The sequence below is a fragment of the Apus apus genome, chromosome 2, assembly GCF_020740795.1.
Source record: "Apus apus isolate bApuApu2 chromosome 2, bApuApu2.pri.cur, whole genome shotgun sequence".
Lineage (NCBI taxonomy): Eukaryota > Metazoa > Chordata > Aves > Apodiformes > Apodidae > Apus > Apus apus.
In genome coordinates, this window is record NC_067283.1 from 156,092,064 (window position 1) to 156,114,172 (window position 22,109).

General features: G+C 47.9%; 1 protein-coding gene across 2 annotated transcripts in view; it reads right to left on the reverse strand.

Annotated features, from left to right (window-relative positions):
* Positions 1 to 22,109, reverse strand: part of ZC3H3 (zinc finger CCCH-type containing 3) — a 187,316-nt gene that overhangs the window by 103,285 nt on the left and 61,922 nt on the right. For both annotated transcript variants that reach the window (XM_051611381.1, XM_051611380.1), the window contains exon 4: positions 5,280 to 5,430. In XM_051611381.1, coding sequence (XP_051467341.1) covers positions 5,280 to 5,430 — 151 coding nt within the window. The remainder of the gene's footprint in view (positions 1 to 5,279; positions 5,431 to 22,109) is intronic.

A 22,109-nucleotide genomic window follows, 5' to 3' on the forward strand; every position in this document is an offset into this window, starting at 1 on the left:
AATCATAGGGGTTGGAAGAGACCTCTGAAGATCATCAAGTCCAACCCCCCTGCTGCAGCAGGAACACCCAGGGCAGGTCACACAGGAACGTGTCCAGATGGGTCTTGAAAGTCTCCAGAGAAGGAGACTCCACAACCTCTCCAGGCAGCCTTTCCAAGGGCTCCATCACCCTCATAGTCAAGAAGTTTCTCCTCATGTTGAGGTGGAACTTCCTGTGTTGTTACTTGGTGCCATTTCCCCTCATCCTGTCACAGGCACCACTGAACAGAGACTGGCATCTCTAAAAAGATCATAACATGGACAAAAACACAGCTCCTGCCTGAAGTTTATTGACAAAACATATGAAATTTGGAATGGTTGGTGGCCATGCAAAACCCTTGGCCATCACTTTTGAATGCCTCCCCAGAACCTTGATTTCATAGTAGAAACTTCCCCTGAGCATCAGCTAGAACCCAATTAGGAAGCAACACTTGACTGCAGCACCACCAGCCTTCTAACCTCACCAGGTGAAAAGGAGATGAAAAATAAATGCACACTGAAAGATAAAAAAGTGAAGAGGTGACAAAAACAGTGCTGAAGGGATGCTCAGCATGTCCCACCACCCCCAAAGTTGCCTGTTTTTTGGCAAAAGCAAAGCAAAGCACCAAGAAACCATCTCCTGCCTTGTTACAGGTCCAGGAAGATGCTAAGAATGACGGAGGGGGGAAAAAAAAAAAAAAATCATAAAAACTGTAGGAGAAGCATTTGCCATGTGGTTCCTCCAGACAGTCCAGAAGATTGATCACAAACCACGAAGGTAATAGGGAGACTGAGTAAGAGATTTATTGCTTCTTTAAAGGATAATTGTTTTAATTTGCTGATGGCATTTTATCAAGATTTGTCTGAAACAGCCGTAAGATCTAAACTACATAATTTAATGAAGTCAAAGATTAATATGGATAAAATTATTCTACAAGTGGGAGTCCTCAGCCAATCACAGTGGCAAAATCAGTTCGTTCCTCCACAAAATCAGTTGATCAAGACCTATCACCCAGCAGCCAGTGACTCTTGCTCTAACCCTGCTCAAAGCTCCTGCTCCACTCCAGCTCTCACTGTGGGTTCTCAACCCATCAATCATCCCAATCCAGAGTAAGAACCTGGTGGAGGATGAACTTGAGCCAAACAGTCAGAGTACAAGGTGTTTTCTACTAACTAAGGCTGAAGTTCAATAGAATCATAGAATGGTTTGGGTTGGAAGGGGCCTTTTAACAGTCACCTGGTCCAACCACCTTGCCATGGACAGAGAAATCTTCAACTGGATCAGGTTGCTCAGAGCCTGTCTAACCTGACCTTGAACACTTCCAGGCAGGTGGCATCATCAGATTAAACACATGCATCTGCACTTCACCAAGGGGCAGCAGATTAAATCTGACATGGCCATGAGAAGCCCTTCATTGCTCTCTTGCCACCAATGCCCAAATGAGTTTCTTGAGCTGGTCTCCTACATCAACAGCATCATAGTTTTGGACAAAGACTTGTCACAGTATGACACCATGATTCTTGCTACCAGGAGCATCACGTGGCAAAAACATCATCATGCTCAAGAACCATTTGGACAACACCCTCAGGGAGATGGTGTGAACTTTGGGGTTGAGCTGTTCTGGGGAGAGAGTCAGACTTGGTGATCCAGGCTGTCCAAGGAGGTGGTTGAGCCACCATCCCTGGAGGTATCTAAAAAGACAGATGTGTGCCAGGGAACAGGGTTTAGTGGTGGAAGATGCAGAGTTAGGGTGGTGTTTGGACTCGATGATCTTGAAGGTCTTCTCCAACCAGGGTGATACTATGTCTCACCAGCTGGGAAAGCAATTGCAAAACCAAATCCACCAACAGAGCAGCTACAAGACACAAATTCTCCTCCCAGAAATAAAACTCAAATGAACAAAGAGCAGGCTGAGCCTTGCCTGGCTCATGTTGTCTCCTTCAAGGTCCCAGCTGAGGTGCATTTACTGCAGAGAGACACTAAAACAGCAGTTTTGCCCAGGTCCTTCACAGAATATTTCACCATCACAACACCTAAAAACCAAAACTCTATCTTTCCTCCAAAAAAACAGGCAGGATTTGCAGTGAGGGCAGGATGGTTATTTGAACAGGGCTGCCTGTACCAGGAAAAGAAAGAAGCAGCTGTTTCCACCTAAATAAAAGGAGGAAGATTTGCTCAAAAATACAAGTTCAGGGCCAAAAAAAGCAACTAACAGAGCTGGGGATGGGCAAGATGCATTTTGATGTGCATTATAAAAAACACAGTCATGAGGGGCCATTTGAGTTGCACATCAGCAACTGTAGCTACAGGAGTCACCAGAACCAGAGTCAGCATTAAAGCAACACCACAGGAGGAACGAGGAGATTAAAAACCACAAGAAACAAATCTTCATTTGCACGCAAAATAACAGGCGCCTTAATTACCAGCAGCAAATGATGAACCTCTGAGAATCACAGAATCACAGAATATTAGGGGATGGAAGGGACCTCCAAAGATCATCGCGTCCAACTCCCCTGTCAGAGAAGGACCAAAAAACCACACAAAATTAGGACAGATCACTCAGAAAGGCATCCAGACAGGTCTGGAAAGTCTCCAGAGAAGGAGACTCCACAGCCTCTCTGGGCAGCCTGTCCCAGGGCTCTGTCACCCTCACAGGAAAGAAGTTCTTCCTCATGTTGAGGTGGAACTTCCTGTGCTCGAGTTTGAATCCATTGCCCCTCATCCTGTCAGAGGGCACAAGTGACAAGAGCTTGTCCCTGCCTTCTTGATGCCCTCATGTATTTATAGACATTAATTAGATTCCCCCTCAGTCTTCTCCTCTCTAGACTGAACAGCCCCAGGTCTCTCAGCCTTTCCTCATCAGACAGATGTTCCAGTCCCTTCATCATCCTTGTAGCCTCCTCTGGACTCTCTCAAGCAGATCCCTGTCCCTCTTGAACTGGGGAGCCCAGAACTGGACATAACACAAATTCAGATTTTACCCCAACATGTTCATACATTCAAAAGCCACACTTTGAAAAATTCATATTAACATTTTTAAAAGTTGCTTTTGGGGGCCAAAGAAGAAACACAACAATGACCTATTTCATGGTCTGGCTTTCTGTCATAGCCTGAGCAAGCAGGAACTCTCACTGGCAGGTAGATGCACACACACACTGCCCTGAATCAACACAGATGTGGGATGAGGGAGCAAGAAAATGAAAATGTGGTTTGTTTGTGGCAAGAGAAATGCAAGAAGTTGTCCCCAAGGATGTGCCAGTGGAGGTGGCACCTCCAAGTGGAGCAATAATTTCACCAGAGGAGGCAAATGAACGGCTTTGGAGAGACAGTAAGAGGAGATGGGTGGATCTCAGGACTGGATAAAAGGGAATGATGTGGAGGTGGGGGGATATTAAAGGCAACAGCAGAAGGAAGAGAAAAAGGAGGTAAGATCGATGGCAGAAAAATGGGGTGAAAATCAGGTGTTAGCCCAAAAGGATCCCAACATTTCCATGCAAGAAGAAGCACTTTGAGGCCAGTGTAGTATGAGGAGATGAGGAGTTTCTCAACAAAGAACTTGAAAAAAAACAACACAAAATAATTGACCTAATTTTATATTCTAAAAGAGTTTGAAAGTAAACAGCTACTTCTTTAAATCTGCTTACCAGGTACTTTGCCTCATCACTTTGGAGTCTCCCAAAACCAGCCCTCCCTTCAGATACATTTGTGAAACTCAAACCCAAATCCACTTAGTACAGGGGGAAAAACAGGAAAAATGAGACTAAAAACAATCACCACAATCTTTGTCTCTCTGCAGCACCCACCATAAAAGCTGTCAACCCTTGGGGCACTGCCAGGAGAAATAACTGATGGAAGAAACCACCTGGAGCAGGATGTTGATGCTGACTCATGTCACTGCTCCACTGGAGGAACTGGTGGTGGGGAACAGCCCACAGCGTCCCCCTGCTCCTCAGGGTTCCTACTCTGGAATGAACAATAGAATCACAGCATCATAAAATAATTTTGGTTGAAAAAGCCCTTTGAGATCATCCAGTCCAATCATTCACCCAGCCCTGCCAAAGCCCCTACTAAACCATGTCCCTCACCACCACATCTCCAGGGCTTTGAAATCCCTCCAGGGATGGAGACTCCACCCCTGCCCTGGGCAGCCTGGACCAGGGCCTGACAACCCTTCCCAGGAAAGAATTCTTCCCAAGATCCAATTTGAACCTCCCCTGGCACAACTTGAGGCCATTTGCTCTTGTTCTATCACTTGTTCCTTGGGAGAAGAGACCAACTCCCCTGGCTCCAACCTCCTCTCAGGCAGTTGCAGAGAGTGACAAGGTCTCCCCTCAGCCTTTTTCTCCAGATAAAACAAACACTCTCATAGCAGAGCAGGTTCTCTTTGCCCATAATATTGCCTGTGATAGTGACCAACCATTATTTCAGGAGAAGGAGAAGTCATTCTCAACCTAAATAGCCAGAATCTGGTTTCTAACCAAAAGCACCAGTTCTAATAATGCCTTTTTTTAGAGCATCAACTCCCGTAACGACCTTTCTGCTTATACACAACCTCCTGACTTTGTCTTGGCCTCCGAGATGTTCCTTGGTAACATCTCCACCACCTAATGTGGCTGCAGCTGAAATATGGATGTCAGGACAGCTGATTTAGATTTGGATTCAAGGGCATGGCACCATCCTTTGGTGACCCCTTCTTCAGACAGGTGCTGGCATGACAAATAACGTGCTACAGGGCTGGGCTGATGCTCCACCCAACCAGATAACCCAGATAGAAGCAAGTTTGTGCCTGCACCTGCCTCCTGCTGTACAGTTGGGGCATCTCCCTCCAACACACTTACAATAAGCTCTTCCCTAGCACCAACGTGCACAATAATCCTCTAAAGCAGAGGGCTGATTAACAGGCTTGACCACGCCTCATTAAAAGGCCACGTTGAGCCTCAAAACAAGCAGTGAAGTTTCCTGAGGACTCGTGTAGATCTGTGTGCGTTTATTCATCTTCTATCAGCTTTTCACTGCTTCGTGGAAACAATTCAAACAGGGAACAAAGATGAAACCCCAGCCTGTGGTAAGCTGTTGGCCACCGACTCGGGCTAACATGATTACTAATAAGATTTTACACTTTAAGTCAATAAACTCTGCCCAGAAGCAGCTCAACAAGCAAAGAAATTAAGCGAGGAACATGCAACAGGAATAAAATGGAGCCAACGTGGGAGCTCCCTCAGTTCACACATCCCAACCATCCAAGGGATGGAAGAATTACCTGGATGTCACAGGGCGCCTCGTCTTCCAGCTGGGAATGGGGCTGCTGAAGGATGATAAGGCTGGAGACACCACGTTCTTCTTTACTATCCTGTAGCGTGTTTTTATCACTTTGTTGCCTGGGGGGCTCCTTATGAAGTGCAAGTTGGGTCCTAGGAGAAAGCAAATGGGAGAAAAGGGCTTGAAATTCAGGTGTGCATGGGAGGGATCTCACCAATGTAGCTCCTAAACCCAATTCTTTAGCACCTGAAAACACCCACCAGGTGGGTTATGCAGGGGACCACCATGGTTAATGGTAACAGAAAGGCTCTGGTGGGCTTGGGGGTGTTTGGCTTGACCAGCTCAACAGCAAAACTCTACCAGGTGAATCGTGGATTCACCAACACTACCTTGATCCCCAACATTTACACTGGAAGCAGATTCATGCATTAAATCACTCCTGTCCTCATCATCTTTTGCAGGATGATCTACACGCCTGTTCCTTCTGCTGAATGCTTCATGCAATTAAGTTCTATGTTTGACTCTGGTTTTCCTCCACTTGATAGAGAGCAAATTTCTTTCACAGCTTTAAGGAATGCATCTAATTGCCCGACTTTTATAACATCCAGCTATAACTGCCCAGATAATTAAAGCTGACATTACATGCTGAGACTAGGTCTTCTGGTTTTATAACTGATTTAAAGGGCCAGCTGTTTTTTCTTGGACATACTCTAATTAAAATTATTGCAAGGTTGAGAGGGGGAAAAACAAAATCATCATTTCCCCTGAAAACATTGTACTCATCCCCAAAGTTAGGCTTTGTGAGAGAAAGGAAAATGAAGTTGTTTCCCAGGTAAAATGGTGATCCCAGGATGCTGGATCTATGTTGAAACAAGAAAAATAGGGAGATGTATTTTAAAGCCAATCTTGGAGGGATCAGAGTGGAGGAGCAGGTTCCCCATCTCCCTGCAGCACCGGTAACAGCAACCCACAGCTTTACAGCTTCTTACGGAGAATGTTTTCCTCCTTGTGTACTCCCAAACAAGCCAAAGGGTCTCATGTTGGGTTCAGCAGGGATCAGGAAGCCCATAGCATGAATTTCCACTCCCAAACTCAGCCAGAGGGTTACAACTTCTGACGGGGAGGGGGGGAAGGAGAAGAGCAGGCTCTGCCACGACAGATAAATCACTGGAATTTTTCATAATAAAGATGATGATTCCAAAGCTCCCCAACACCATCCTGAAAGGTAAATGCTCACAGAGCCAGGAGCATACGGGGGAATTCACAGCCTTCAAACCCACCTACAAAGCCCTCAGCAACCTCACGACATCACACAAATAATCTCTTTTATATGGCTACAATAAAATTTGGAAGGTGCTTGGGCATCAATAGCCCAGCCAGCTCTACCTTGGCATCGCGTTTGCCCGTGTTGCAGGACATGGGACCTCCAACCCCTCTTTGTACCGTGCACAAAGCCAGATCCTCCCACCAAAGTGTAATTTTAAGACTCTTTTACATCCCTGTGCAGGACCCCTGCTTAATCAATGCCTCAAAATACACGCAGATTCCTTTCTGCAGTGTGGCAGTGAGCAGCAGACTTTTGATGGTGCTTTCCAGACCGGCACGCTGCTGTTACCCACAGAGCATCAATGAAACCAGCAGAGCTACACAAAATATGCTCCAAGTAAGTTTGTGTGAAGTCAACCAGTAAATGTTCAACAAACTGAAAAGCCAGGAAGTTAATGCCAGTAACTTTAAGAGCTTCTGGTGATTTGGAATAAAAATTACAAGAAATCCAAATAAAACCAGATGTTTTGGGAGTCCATGTGAAGCTCGTGAACTTCAATGAGGCAAAGGGCAAGGTCTTCCTTGCCCCAAGGTTGGGGCAATTCCCAGTATCAGCACATTCTGGGAGATGGATGGATGGATGGATGGATGGATGGATGGATGGATGGATGGATGGATGGAGAGCAGCCTGCAGGGAAGAACTCTGGGATACTGGTGGGTGACACAAGGGAAACCTGCAGCCCAAAAAGCCCACTGTGTCCCTGACTGCATCCAAAGCAGCATGACCAGCAGGGTGAGAGAAGTGATTCTGTCCCTCTGCTCCACTCCCATGAAATCCCCCTGCATCCAGCTCTGGCGTCTCCAAAGTCATGGATCTGCTTGAGCCGGCCCAGAGGAGGCCACGGATATGGTCCAAGAGCTGGAGCAGCTCTGGAGCCAGGCTAAGAGACTTGGGGTTCAGCCTGGAGAAGAGAAGGCTCCAGAGAGACCTTCTTGCAGCCTTTCAATACTTACAGCAGGTTTAAAAGGAAGAGGGGGACAAACTTTCTTAGCAGGGCCTGAAGTGATAGGATAAGGGGTGATGGTTTCAAACTGAAAGAGGGGAGATTTAGACTAGATCTTAGGAAGAAATTTTTTACAGTGAGGGTGGTAAAACATTGGTCCATGTTGCCCAGAGAAGCTGTGGCTGCCCCATCCCTGGCAGTGTTGAAGGGCAGGTTGGATGGGGCTTGGAGCAACATGGGCTGCTGGGAGGTGTCCCTGCCCATGGCAGGGGGCCTGGAACTAGATGAGCTTTGAGGTGCCTTTCAACCCAAACCATTCCATCATTCTTTGATACAAGACCCCCTGGCCACCTAGGAGATGTGGACATATCCAGCCTCTCCGCAGTACGTGACACCCAGCATGTACCCCAAGCATCATCTTCACAGCAGGGGAAGAATGAGAACCACAATCCCACATCCTCCCAACACCAACACCACTAGTTGACCCCCTCCCACCACCACTGTGACCTTGCAACATTATTAAGCTGGGAATTTGTCGAAGCCATGATTAACATTATTTTTTTGTGTCCATAGCAAGCTCGAGCTGCCACTAATCAACCCAGAACCTCATCCAACCCCCGCGTGACATCGTCCCCCGCCTCACGCTCGCACAAGAAATAGAGGTCCCAAATTGTTGCAGCTTGCAGGCATCCCCCCCTCCCTCCTCCTCCTCCTCCTCGCACAGACGGGCTGGCACCTGGTAAACTCTATTCCCCAGCAGTAATTGGATGGTGTATTCATGCTGGAGCTGCTCTTCTGAAAGTGCCTGTGCTCACGGCTCCAGCATTAACCACCTCCTGAAAGAGACTCTCCGAAGAGCTCCGTTTTCTATTATTACTTGCTAGCTGAGGGGTTTTGTGTAGATAATCATGTTATTTAGATAGGATGTTGGTTTAATTCCCTTCATTACAGGCTCCCAGGGTTGTAATTTTTTTTTCTCCGCATGATGTATTCCCCGTGGCACATTTCACTCAAATCAAACACTTTAGGCTTTTATTACAAACAATACCCCAGCGTCCCCCGTTATCAGCCCAGCGCACACATGCACATTCCTCCCAGAGATCCAGAGGTCAGTTCTAATGACTAATCGATCTCATTAGCTTTCCTAATTAAAAACTTTACTACCGCAATGGAAGACAAACTACAAGAGAAAAAAAAATAAAAAATCAACAACCCAACAACTCCCTCCTCCCCCCCCCCCCCCCAAAAAAAAAAAAGAAAACCACAACACAACAAACAACAAACCATCACAAACTGCTTGCATCATATTTGAATGGGATATGAGCATCATTTATCAGCCAGGACTTGCAGCCCCTGCCCAGCACAATGGGCACTGCTGAGGTCAGTGCTTTATTGGGAACTGTGGATCCCCCAGACACTGCTTGGACCTCCTGTGCCCGTGGAAAAAAAAACAGTGCAAAGTCCAGTGCTGACCTTGAGAGGGGCATTTTGCTGCCAAAACCTCTTGCCAGGGTGCTCTGAGTAGATGGTGAGCATTGGTGTGGCCACACTTTGAGTACTGGGTTCAGTTCTGGGCCTCTCACTACAAGGAGGATATTGAGTTGTTGGAGTGTGTCCAGAGAAGAGCAACCAAGATGGTGAAGGGTCCTACCCTATCAGGAGAAGCTGAAGGAACTAGGGGTGTTTAGCCTGGAGAAAAGGAGGCTGAGGGGAGACCTCACTGCTCTCTACAACTACCTGAAAGGAGGTTGTAGTGAGATGGGCATTGGCCTCTTCTCTCAAGTGAATAATGATAGGACTAGAGGAAATGGCCTGAAGTTGCGTCAGGGAAGGTTCAGACTTGATATTACAAAGAACTTCACCAAAAAAATAGTCAGGCACTGGAACAGCCTGCCCAGGGAGTCACCATCCCTGGAGGTACTCAAGAAACATGTAGATCTGGCACTTCAGGACATGCTCTAGTGGGCATGGTGGGTGTCGTTGTGGTGTTGCTTGGTTGGTTGTGTTGTGTGGGGGTTTTGTTTGGTTGGTTTTTTACTCCTCCTTGGGTGGATGATTGGACTTTGTGATCTCAGAGGTTTTTTCCAACCATAACAATTCTGTGACTCTGTGATGGGATCCAGGACCCACCAGCCCACACACCTTTGAAAAAAGGGGTTGAGTGCAACACGGTTACGAGGATCCTTATTTCTGCTCTGATTTTGCCACGACAAGTACCAGGAATCAACCTCCTGGGGAAGGTGAAGACAGGAGGGGAAAACCAGGGCTGGCTCCTGGGATTTCTGCAGGAGAATTGGAAACAACACAAGCTTTCTGGCATCCTTAACACATCCAAGCACCGACGCACTGTCAACTTTTCTACTCTCCAACCATTCCCAATTCCATCTTATTCTTTTCCTGTGTCTCCCCAAAATAAATTAAGTTATAACATTCAAAGGTGATCACTACTCTTCCAACACCAACACAAACCAGAGAATGAAGACTGGATGTGGCACCAATGTGGTGGTGCCAGGACAAAGCTTGGACTTGATGATCTCTGAGGTCTCTTCCAGCCTCAATAATTCTGTGATTCTCTGAAGTTCCAAGTAAAAAAGTAAAACCTTTTGGAAAACCATGGATTTACTCCGATGGCAAGGAAAATGGGGAGAGGGAACATTGACCTGCTGTTACTTATTCCAAATCCTTCCTCTTTATAAGCTCTTATTAAATCTGAAACCTTCACTTCTGCCAAACAAATGAGTGGAGGGGAGGCAGATATGAGCTAATTTGTCTGCTCCTCAATCAGACCAGGTCCAACAGTCTCAGTACCACACACAGGGCTGGCATGAAGGGATGGGGGAATATTTCACCCTGAGACTTTTAATTCTGCCTGACTGTGCCATTACAGCAGCTACAGGCCAACATCATCAGCCAGCCAAGCCCTAACAAGCAAGTGTGCAAGTCCCTGTGGCAAGAGGAAGATGCTGCTTCTCCAGGTGGATTTAGGAAAGCACAATATTAGCAGAGTCAGTCCTGTGCACTTACTGCTGGGGAAAAGCAAGTTAAATAAGCAAGGGTAATTCAAGAGATTATTGATGCTTTTGGAAAAGGATGTGGAAGAGAGAAAGCTTCTCATGTGGGCATGGAAATTAGAATTATAGAATCGTTTTGGCTGGAAAAGACTATTAAGATCAAGTCCAGCCATTAACCCAGCCCAAGGTGGCCAAGGCCACCCCTGCCCCATGTCCCTCAGCACCATCTCCAGGGCTTGGAAACCCCTCCAGGGATGGGGACTCCCCCCCTGCCCTGGGCAGCCTGGGCCAGGCCCTGACAACCCTTGCCAGGAAGGAATTGTTCCCCAGATCCAACCTCAGCCTCCCCTGGCACAACTTGAGGCCGTTCCCTCTTGTCCCAGGGCTTGTTCCTGGGGAGCAGAGCCCGACCCCCCTGGCTCCAAACTCCTCTCAGGCAGCTGCAGAGCCAGCAGGTCTCCTCTCAGCCTCCTTTGCTCCAGGCTGGACACCCCCAGCTCCCTCAGCTGCTCCTCATGAGACTTGTGCTCCAGACCTTTCCCCACCTTCACTGCCCTTCTCTGGACACACTCCAGCCCCTCAATCTCTTTCTTGTAGTGAGGGGCCAAAACTGAACACAGGATTCAAGGTGCAGCCTCACCAGTGCCCAGCACAGGGCGACAATCACTTCCCAATTGCACGAGAACAGGAAGAAAAAATTCCAGTCATCAGTCCTGTGGGCCATGACACGACCTGAGTCCCTATCAGGTCTCCTGTCCTCCATCATCAGCCACTACAAACACATCTCCCCATGTGTGAGCCTCCACGGGGACAGGCTGGACCACCAGCAGCTCCGTGCTGAGCTGCTGCCGCCGCTGCTGCTCAATCCCTCTCCGAGGAGAGCTGGAGAAGCAGTGAGTGACAGGTACATTGATCTTCCAGCACTTGGAAGCGAGATGAGAGCAGGAAGGAATGCAAATTGTGGAGCAGAGGCAGTAGCTTTGATAAGGTGCCTGTATTGTCCCCAGCTCCAGAGGAAACCTCCAGGCTACGAAGCAATACAGCAGGGTCACCCTACCAGGCCCTTTTAACTCAATCATGACAAGTCCAGTAAAAGAAAAAAAGCAGAGGCCCAAAATCTCAGATAAAACTGAATTGCTCTTTCAAAGACAGTTATTAGATAGAAAAACAAAGGGCTAAGGACTATTAGTGTATGTGCAAAGGATGCCACCAGCCTGCTGTTAACTCCTGCTCCAGGCTCTGATGCTTGCAGAGATTTTAAAAGCAGGCACTCAAACCCAAAAACACCTCCAAAAGCAGCTGAAAATCTCTGCCAAAGGGTATTCTGAAAGCAAACACTTCCTAACACAGAGATGAATCCCACAGACGTCCTCACCGCGGGATTTGCTCCAGGCCTGGAAGGAAAGATTCAGCAAAAACCACCGTTTGTCTCTTCCTCAGCTCCCAGAAAGGAGCTGCCATTCACCTGCTCCCCAGAGCAAACTCAGCCTGAGGCAGCAGGAACTTGTAGCAGCAGGAAAATCGTCCACGTGCAGTGATGCTCAGGGATCATGTGGGACCAGAGCTCCCTCCTTGCCACAGGGAAAGCTACCAGTGACCAAAGAACCCTTGTCCACTTCTTTACCTTGCTCTCCCAGCCTGCCTAGAGATGAGGAATGGTTCGGGTTGGAAGAGACCTTAAAGATCATCTAGTTCCAACACCCCTGCATGGGCAGGGACACCTCCCAGCAGCCCAGACTGCTCCAAGCCCCATCCAACCTGCCCTTCAACACTGCCAGGGATGGGGCAGCCACAGCTTCCCTGGGCAACCTGGGCTGGTGTCCCTCATTGGAAAGTATTTATTCCTAATATCTAACCTAAATCTCCCCTTTTTCAGCTCAAAGCCATTCCCTCCCATTCCATGTTTCTGTGACATCACCTGGCCACTGACCAGTTCCACAAGTGGAACAGCTCAGAGCTGATCCATGGAGGTAACACTGGTGACCACTGGTAGTTTCCTGACTTGCAGAACCCCCTCAGTATAGACCAAGAGATGTAAACAAATGCCCTGGTTTGAGTCAGGATGAAGCCAATTTTCTTCTTACTGAATTTTTTTTTTCCCTCCAGTTCACTCCTTTAAAGACACAAGTTTTCCAGCTAGTGGACTGATAACTCTGGAATGTTTATAGATACTACTGAGACTTCAAGGACACTTTGCTCTGCTTTGGATACTAAAGGAGCAGAAAAGTGGTATCTACAACCCTCCCACAGGGAGGAGCAGACTAGATGGTCTGGTAGCAGAACTGACCAGAGATATTCCATACATATATATCTACGTGGCTCTCACTAGAAGGTCTGGGATCACAGAAGTCAAGTCCCGTCCTGCCTCTTCTCCCCTTCTCTTCCATCCATGGCTGGCATCCAGGAAGGACTCCATCCATCCATCACCCTTGATTCCTAAGCTCCTGTGTTCCTGCCCCTCATCACTCTCCCCTCAGCTCCTGTTTGCTCTGTCCTCTCTCCAGCAGCTCCAGGACATTTTGGGGCTCCTCACAGCTCAGGAGATGTCAGGGGAGTTGCTGGGGGTCGGGGGAGGCAAGAGGGTTTTGCACATTCCTGCACATACTTGCATAGAATTGTACATATTTCTCTGATCATTAGTATTTAATTAAAGCTGCCTAGTTTAGTTTTCAATCCAGAAAGTCTCTTTCCTAATTGCCTCTCTCCTTTCCCTACCTGGGTGGGAGGGGAAGGGGATCGAGAGCATTATTGTCACTGAATTTATCACTGATCCTTAATAAAACCATGCCAACCAGCACCCACCATCCTTTCCCCAAGCAGGGCTTTCCCAGGGAGACTTCTGCTCACCGTTGGGTGTGGAGGTAGTAGAGGAAGCCCAGCACCCCAAGCCCTTAAGGACATAGGATCACAGAATCATGGAATGGTTTGGGTTGGAAGAGACCTTAAAGATCATGTAGATCCAACCCCCTGCATGGGCAGGGACACCTCCCACCAGCCCAGGCTGCTCCAAGCCCCATCCAACCTGCCCTTCAACACTGCCAGGGATGGGGCAGCCACAGCTTCTCTGGGCAACTTGTTTCAGTGCCTCACAGAGATGGTGGGTTTAGGTTTTGCTGCAAACATATCCAAGTTATTTGGAGTCCTGGGACAATCCCCATCTCCAACCACTTGCTCTTCCCTGGGTCAGAAATAACACAGAAGGGAAGGACACAGCAAATGGACAGAAAAAAAATGAGAGAGATAAGATGGGCTAAAACAAAAGAGCATCAGCTGGGCTTGGGGTCTGGATGTGGGAGCAGAGAGCAAATAAATAGTGATTATGCTGAATAATATGAGAAAACATGGATGGGTCCCAGCAGTTAAAAGCAAAGAGTCACTAAATGCCAGCATAGTTCTGTCTCCAGTGGCCTTAAAAAACCCCTGTGCAGCTCCAGAAGAGGTTGCAGACCTACTCATCTCCCACATGGACCTTTCAGGAGTCATATTAATGGCTCATGTATCCAATGACCTTGTAAAGAGGCTAGATCTGTGGGTGAAGCTGAATAAAGTTTCAACACAGTTCCTACCCCCAAAAGCAACTAATTTTGCTGTTTCCCACTAGACCAGAAGCATCAGGAGCAAAACATCAGCCCATAGCCACGTGGCTCTGACGCCTTCTGTTCTGGCTACCAACTTGGCCAAGTCCCTGGAGTTAACAAAAGGATTTGGGATTACTGTAACAGTTAGGAATGGAGTGTGAAAGCAGACACCAGTCTTAGGGGGTGATTATCACAGAGCATGTTCAATATGTTTACACAGAATGGCACAGCAAGAGGTTAATTATATTGCTACTGGAATCAGCTTCCAAAAGGACCATCCTTCGGTTTAAGAGGGGAATTTAATTTTCACACTCATTCAGTTCTGAGCTCTTTCCAGAGCAACGGGTATTTATGCCAGAATGTAAACGATGGTTTATGATCATGAACTGCTGCTTAATGGGAAATAAATCCAATTGATCAAAAGTGCTTTACCTGTGACCCCAAGTGAGACTGCTGTTCAGGCTGTAATGTTCACAGAGGACAAGGAAAGCAGGGGCTTTGCAGCTGAACCATTTCAGCAGGCTCCAAAGCCACTGCAATGTTTGCTTAGCACGGCACTCGCTTTCAGCTGGGAACATTTGGGGAATTAACACCAAATCTGCTTGGCTAATTCCTTCCCTCTGACGGGACCATGTGCAAAGATGAAGTGAACAGAACCCGTCAGGCATGACAGGGCACGGGTACGTGCTGGAGATCAGCCCTAAGGAAACAGCTGTTTTAGGAGGGAGGGTGTTTAAATCATAGACTCACAGAATGGTTGAGGTTGGAAAGGACCTTAAAGATCATCAGGTTCCAAGCTCCCCGCTATGAGCAGGGACACCTCCCACCAGACCAGGATGCACAAGCCCCATCCAACCTGCCCTTGAACAGCTCCAGGGAAGGGGTAGCCACAGTTTCCCTGGGCAAACTGTTCCAGTGCCTTCCTACCCTCATGGTGAAGAATTTCTTCCTGATGTCCAACCTAAATTTCCCCTCTTTCAGTTTAAAACCATTACCCCTTGTCCTGTCACTGCCCTCTCTGGTGAAAAGCCCCTCCCCAGCTTTCCTGGAGCCCCTTCAGGCACTGGAAGGTGCTCTCAGGTCTCCCTGGAGCCTTCTCTTCTCCAGGCTGAACACCCCAACTCTCCCAGCCTGTCTCCAGAGCAGAGCTGCTCCAGCCCTTCGACTATCTTTGTGGCCTCCTCTAGATCAACAGGTCCAGAAGGGGATCCAGGAAACCTGGGGAGGGACTCTGGACAAGGGCAGGAAGTGATGGGATGGGACGGGGACGGGGCAGGAACAGTTTCAAGCTGAAAGAGGGAAGATTTATTTGAGATATTGGGAAGAAATTATTTCCTGTGAGTGTGGCTAGATGCTGGCTCAGGTTGCCCAGAGAAGCTGTGGAAGCCCCACCTCTGAAAGTGTTGAAGGGCAGGTTGGATGGGGCTTGGAGCACCCTGGTTTAGTGGGAGGTATCCCTGCCCACACAGGGGGATTTGATCTAGATGATCTTTAAGGTCCTTTCCAACCCAAACCATCCTATGATTCTATGACTATGACTTCCTGCATGTGACTCAGTGAGCACCTTTCCCCTGGACCACACTGCTGGGGAACTGTATTATTCTTTTTATTATATTTTTTTATCATACTAAATTAGGCATTTAAATCTTGCACCTAGTGCTGAAGACTCGTGATGCGTGTTCCACAGTCCTGGAATGGCTAATGCTGGTTTCACACACGTGGATCTTTCCTGATGATTGGTGGCACATTTAGACACAGATTGTCAGCACATTCTACATCACAGGCTGTGCTCCCTGTCCTCCAGATGGCAAGAAACCATCCAGTTCCTCACAGGGTTTTCCATCCCCTCCAGTTGGGGTAGTCAGGAGTAACTTTTCCAGTGGAATCACAGCAGGGCAGGAGTGGGACACACCATGTGCTGTGGCATCTCCATTCCCATGTCTATCAAGAAAAAGGGCAGCTCCATGTGTCCTCATAGCAGTCTTCCAGCAACTAAAGGGGCTCCAGGAAACTGGGGAGGGAGTTTGGACAAGGGCAGGGAGGGATGGGAGGAGGGGTAATGGCTTTAAACTGGAGGAGGGAAATTTAGGTAAGACATTAGGAGGAAATTCTTTAGTGTGAGGGTGGTAAGACACTGGACAGGTTGCCCACAGAAGTTGTGGAAGCCCCATTCCTGGCAGTGTTGAAGGGCAGGTTGGATGGGGCTCTGAGCAACCTGGTCTAGTCAGAGGTGTCCCTGCCCACATAGGGGGTTGGAACTAGACAATCTTTGAGGTCCCTTCCAACCCAAACCATTCTATGACTCTATGAGGACCATCCTATGGTGATGCCTGAGTTAAGTGCAGTGGAGTGGAAATAATTTCCCAGAGTCCAGCTGTGCTTCTGGACCCACTGATTGCTTCTTCCATGGTTCCCTGCCTCCTTGGGATGGATGCTCAGTGATTTTCAAATCAATTTTGGCTTCAGCCAAATTCACAAATAATGGCCTTGGCCACAGCAAACAGGTGATGGCCAAAGCATTATCAGACACACAAGACAGTAAGAAAACATAAACCACCAAGAGGGCTGCCTGTGGTCCCAAGCCAACCCAACTTCCCAGATAAGACCCAGCTGTATCACCTTCCAAAGAGTTCTAGGTCAGAAGCTTCAGAGCAACAACCAGCACCTGGGAAGCCACAGGGAATAACAGTCAGGACAGAGACCTACAATATTCCTGTCAATATTTAAACTGCAACAGAAACACTGGCAAATACAGAATTATAGAATTGTTTTCTTTGGAGAAGATCTTTGAGATCATGAAATCCAAAGTTAATTCAGCACTGCCATGGGTCAGGCCACCATGGCCCCATGTCCCTCAGCACCACATCTCCAAGGCTTGGAAACCCCTCCAGGGATGGGGACTCCCCCCCTGCCCTGGGCAGCCTGACAACCCTTTCCAGGAAGGAATTGTTCCTCAGATCCAACCTCAGCCTCCCTCTTGTCCCATCCCTTGTTCCCGGGGAGCAGAGCCCAACCCCCCTGGCTCCAACCTCCTCTCAGGCAGCTGCAGAGCCAGCAGGTTTCCCCTCAGCCTCCTTTGCTCCAGGCTCAACACCCCCAGCTCCCTCAGCTGCTCCATGTCAGACTTGTGCTCTAGACCCTTGACCAGCTTCATTGCCCTTCTCTGGACACGCTCCAGAATCTTAATGTCTTTTAGTCAGTGACCCATAACTGAAATATCTACATTTATTCCCTCAATCACAAAATACAGTGAGCCAGAGAGATTCCAACAAGGTCTTGCTGGGGACAGGAGGACACATCACTTGTCACCCATCTCCCAGTAACCCAAGTGGGTCCCAAAATCACACTCCCACTCTCAGCAGCCAGCAGGAAGGTACAACATCCCCACCCTAGGGTCCTGCTGCATTGTATCTCCATCCCAGCTGCCAAAAGGGCCCAGGATGACCCTGTCCAGATGCTACAGGGCAAGATGACCCCACTAAGGATGGGAAGAGACCACGTTGTCCACCTCTCCACTGGGACCAGCAAGAGATGGTGACACTGAATGCACTAAGCACACTTTTCCCCTCTCCAACCCACGTTAAAGAGCCTGAATGGGTCTCTGGAGCATTGGATCTTGTTCAAACACAACCCTTATTATTATAACAAAAGAGGGTGGTGGGTCTTTTTTTTTCCCCCCTTCCTTCAGTGAATGATTATTAATGTGTTTCCAGGAGCTGGGTCCATTTCTCTAAATGAGAGCAGGATGGCAGGAGGAAGGCTGATAAATGCCCTCCTCCCCCCGGCCTCGCGGCGGGAGCTGCCAGGGGTTCTCGTTCTAACAAGCTGCAGATGGAAGACGACTGGAATAACAAAGTATGAATTTTTATGAGTCTAATAAATCACTCCACTTTTCCTGCTCTTGATCGTTTTCAACACTTCAGACGCCAGAAAAACCCTGGCTATAATCAAACGGGTTCACAGATCTCGTGTTAACGCCTCGTCGTGGCGCGGAGAGAGGTGGCTCTGCCTCGGGAAACGACACGGAAAACACGTCGGGCTGCAAATCCATTTGCATTCCTGCTCTAGGACTGACTTCATTTTTTTTTTTTTTAATTTAACAAGGAGAAATTTGAATCCTTTAGGTATTCCCCCACCACTTATCAAACCGAAGGCCACCTTGCTTTTACCTCTCCTAACTATCCATTTAAAAGGACCCTGACCTCACTCTGGCATCAGCGGAGAAACTTGTGTGAACTCTTTGAGAACAGAGGAAAACTTTGCAGGCAGCAGGTTTATTAAGATCCTTTTAATTCTCTTTTCTAAAACTTCTGTATAAAGCAGGCAACGGACAGGCTCCAAATCCATCTGAACAAAAAAAAGAAAGGCTTCAACTTCAAGCTGCAACCACTGAGTACATGGACACGTGTTTGCTGTGGGAAGTATCTGCCAAAAGGGCTGGTGAGCACTGTGTTGATGGAAAGAAAGAATCAAGGCATTTCTCTCCTTACCAAAAACTGTTCTTGAAACCTCCAGGAAAGTGACCAGCAGAGAACAGAGACAAAGTCAGCGACACCAAGATGTGGTTAAGCAGAGGAGAACACAACCATTGCTCCCTACTGGTCTGCAAACCCTTCAGACCAAGCACTTATCAGAGAATCATCAAACAGTTTGGGTGGGCAGGAACCTTTAAAGATCACCTAGTTCCAACCTCTCTGCAGTGGGCAGAGACCCCTTCCACCAGACCAGGTTGCTCCAAGCCCCAGCCTGGCCTTGAACACTTCCAGGGATGGGGGTAGCCCCAGCTTCATCCTAAGTGAAGGATGCGATCCAGAGGGACCTTGACAAGCTTGAGAGGTGGGCCCATGCCAACCTCATGAAGTTTAATAAGGCTAAGTGCAAAGTCCTTCCAACCCAAGCCATTTGATGCTTCTCTGGATGCAATCTGCAGCTCCAGAAGCTTTGAAGCCTACAAAAAAAAAAAAAAAATCAACCTTATAACAGATGCAGCCCTCCTGGTCGCACAACACCCACCACACCAGCAAAGCAGCAGCATCCCAAGCCCTGACACTTCACCTCCCTGAAGGAAGGAGGGCGAGTTAGCCGGGAAACCTGTTGTTCCCATCACCCTCACTCTACTCAAGTCTTTAATCCATCCGAGATGGTTTTTTTTCCCCGCTTTTCATTTGCTTTTCCAGCACGGCACTGAATCAGGGAGGGAATCCATCTTTGACAAACATTTACCGATTATCAAATCACAACTGCAGCCACAGACAGGGGCAATAAGTCACTTGAAGCAGCCGTCTGTACTGCAGGCTGAGGAGTTTGGGCAGCTCCTCGATGACAAATAACTCCTGTCAAAGCCGCGTGTTCCCTGGCGCTCCGAACCCGTGTTCTCTGTTGTTCCACACTACCTGGTGTTTAATGACAACACTGTCAGACTAAGACGAAGCCTCTGTGCTGCAGACTGTCAAAGCCCTATTAGAGGAAAGATTGAGACCCTACTCTTCTTAAACTCACTCAAGCAACACAACCCGCTAGTTTTTATAATTATTGTACGAGAGCCATCGATCGCGCGCTGACACCTAACCTATCCCTATGAAATGGGAGTAGTTTGCTGGGTGACAGTTGCTATAGATTATTGTGGGTGGGTTGGGGGTTTTTTCACCACCCCCCCTCCCCCCTCCACTTTTATCCATCTCTCTACAAAGCCTCGAATGGATAGGAAGGGAGAAGAGCAAAGCGTGTGCCTTCACTTCGGTGCTTTTTCTATCCCAGTTCTTTGCCTTCAAAGTGACTTTTCAAAGTTTGTCATTTCCAGGATGTTTCCTCAGTTGGGAAAATCCAACCTGCCTCTGCTGACTTGTACATGAGCCACACTCAGATCATCCCAAAAAGCATCACCACCAGGATGATGCGTAAGGAGCACACCCTTGCATGGAAACACTCTCACAGACAGATAAGGGGATTATGTCAGAAAGACAAAATTGCTCAGTTGTAGGGAGATAGGGAGGTGGAGTTTTCTCCCTAGTAACAAGTGGTGGGATGAGAGAAAATGGACTCAAGTTGACCAGGGGAGGTTTAGAATAGATGTTTCTTCACTGAAAGGGTTCTCAAGCATTGGAACAGGTTGCAGAGGGAGGCGACTGAATCACCATCCCTGGAGGTATTTAAAGACATGGAGATGTGTTGCTGAGGGACATGGTTTAGCACCACAATAACTTGGTCTCTCTGACTTATCCAACCTCTCTCCAACACAGTTTTCATTTAATCGGGGAAAAACTCATTTATGTGAGCTGCTTCCAACAAAGTTGGGGCAGGCACTGCTCCCAAACCCAGCTTCTATGGCAAGCAATGATTTTCCTTTTCAGAAGCCCACTCTCAAAACCCATATTGAGGCCACTTAACCATCAGCTGTTTTGGAAGTACTGCATGTGTGGCTTGCCATCAAAGACTCAGGGTTGCCACCACATGCACACATGTAAACACGTGCTAACTCATCTGCTAGAACCTCAAGAGAGTTGTGGGGCATGAGGAGGAACATTGCTGTTGCTTTAAAGAAATGTCCCCATTTGCTTAAAGCAGCTACAAGATCCTTTAAGTTACTATAAATAAGCATTTTCACAGCCTACACACAAGGATCGGGGCATGTGGTTGATGTGCTCATATTGCCCATTTGGGTGGTACAGCTGGGGGAGTTTGGCACACACCAACTTCTTCCACCTCCCCAAAGACCAAGGCTTCATCTGTGCTAGAGGAGAAAAGACCCTCTGGCACTCCACTGACAGGCAGCTCTTGATGCTCAGGGTGGGGAGAGATGGCACCAAGAGGCACCCAAACCCTACCTCACCATCTCATCCTATAGTCAGAGCTGCAGGAACTGACACCACCAGGTCTTAAGATGGACCCAATGAGCCAACACCACTGTTTCTGCACCAGTGGTGAAATCTTGAGCTAAATAAACAGCCTCTTTGGAATGGGGGCAGTGACAGAGAGCTTAAACCATGGGAGCATTAGAACCAGACCTTCCCTTGCTTTAAATCCACATTGGGTTTATAGTAATCTAAATTTAGTGTTGAAAACATGATGATTACAAGAAGAAAATTTCCATTGGCACCTGGATGGCTGGAGTGAGCTGTTCCACGTTAGGAAACCTGAACTAAGCACCACACCACATGAGACTGGGCATTAGTTTTGATTCAAGGTCCTTCCAACCGTGAATTCTTAGCACAAAAGCACAAAGATGACCCCACAACCACTTTTTAGGAAAGTCAGCAAACAGGAAAGCTTTGGCATTGGTGGCTTCTTAGCTCCTGAAGTCAACAATAAATTTAGAAATATTGAAATAAGGAAAGCTTGAACCTCCAAGTCATCATGGAAGGGTTTGGGTTGGAAGGGACCTTTAAAGATCATCTAGTGTAACCCTTCTGCAGTGAGCAGGGACATCTTCAACTAGATCAGGTTGCTCAGAGTACTGTCCAACCTGACCTTGAATGTTTTCAGGGACAGGGCATCTACCACCTCTCTGGGCAGCTTGTTCAGAGAGGTTCAGAGAACCTAGTCCCAATTACCTCTGTTCTACCCACGGCTGCTGATGAAGAAGGGAGCAAAACAGAGAAGGAATTTTCCATTTGTGGTTGGAAACAAACACTGTTTTACCCAACACGTCAATAATCCTATCGCTACCCTCCAACTGAGAGCTTTACACTCATGTTTCCACCCCTGCAACCCAGAACATTCTCTTTGGCCTTTCCAACAGCACACCTTGAAGGAAACATTATCTCCTTCAGCCTCCCATTACCTGAAGGGGTCCTACAAGAAAGCTGGAGAGGAACTTTTTACAAGGGCATGTACTGATAAGACAAAGGGAAACAGTTTCCATCTGGAAGAGGGGAGCTTGAGATGAGATCTGAGGGAGAAATTCTGGGCTGTGAGGGTGGGGAGACCCTGGCCCAGGTTGCCCAGAGAAACTGTGGCTGCCTCATCACTGGAA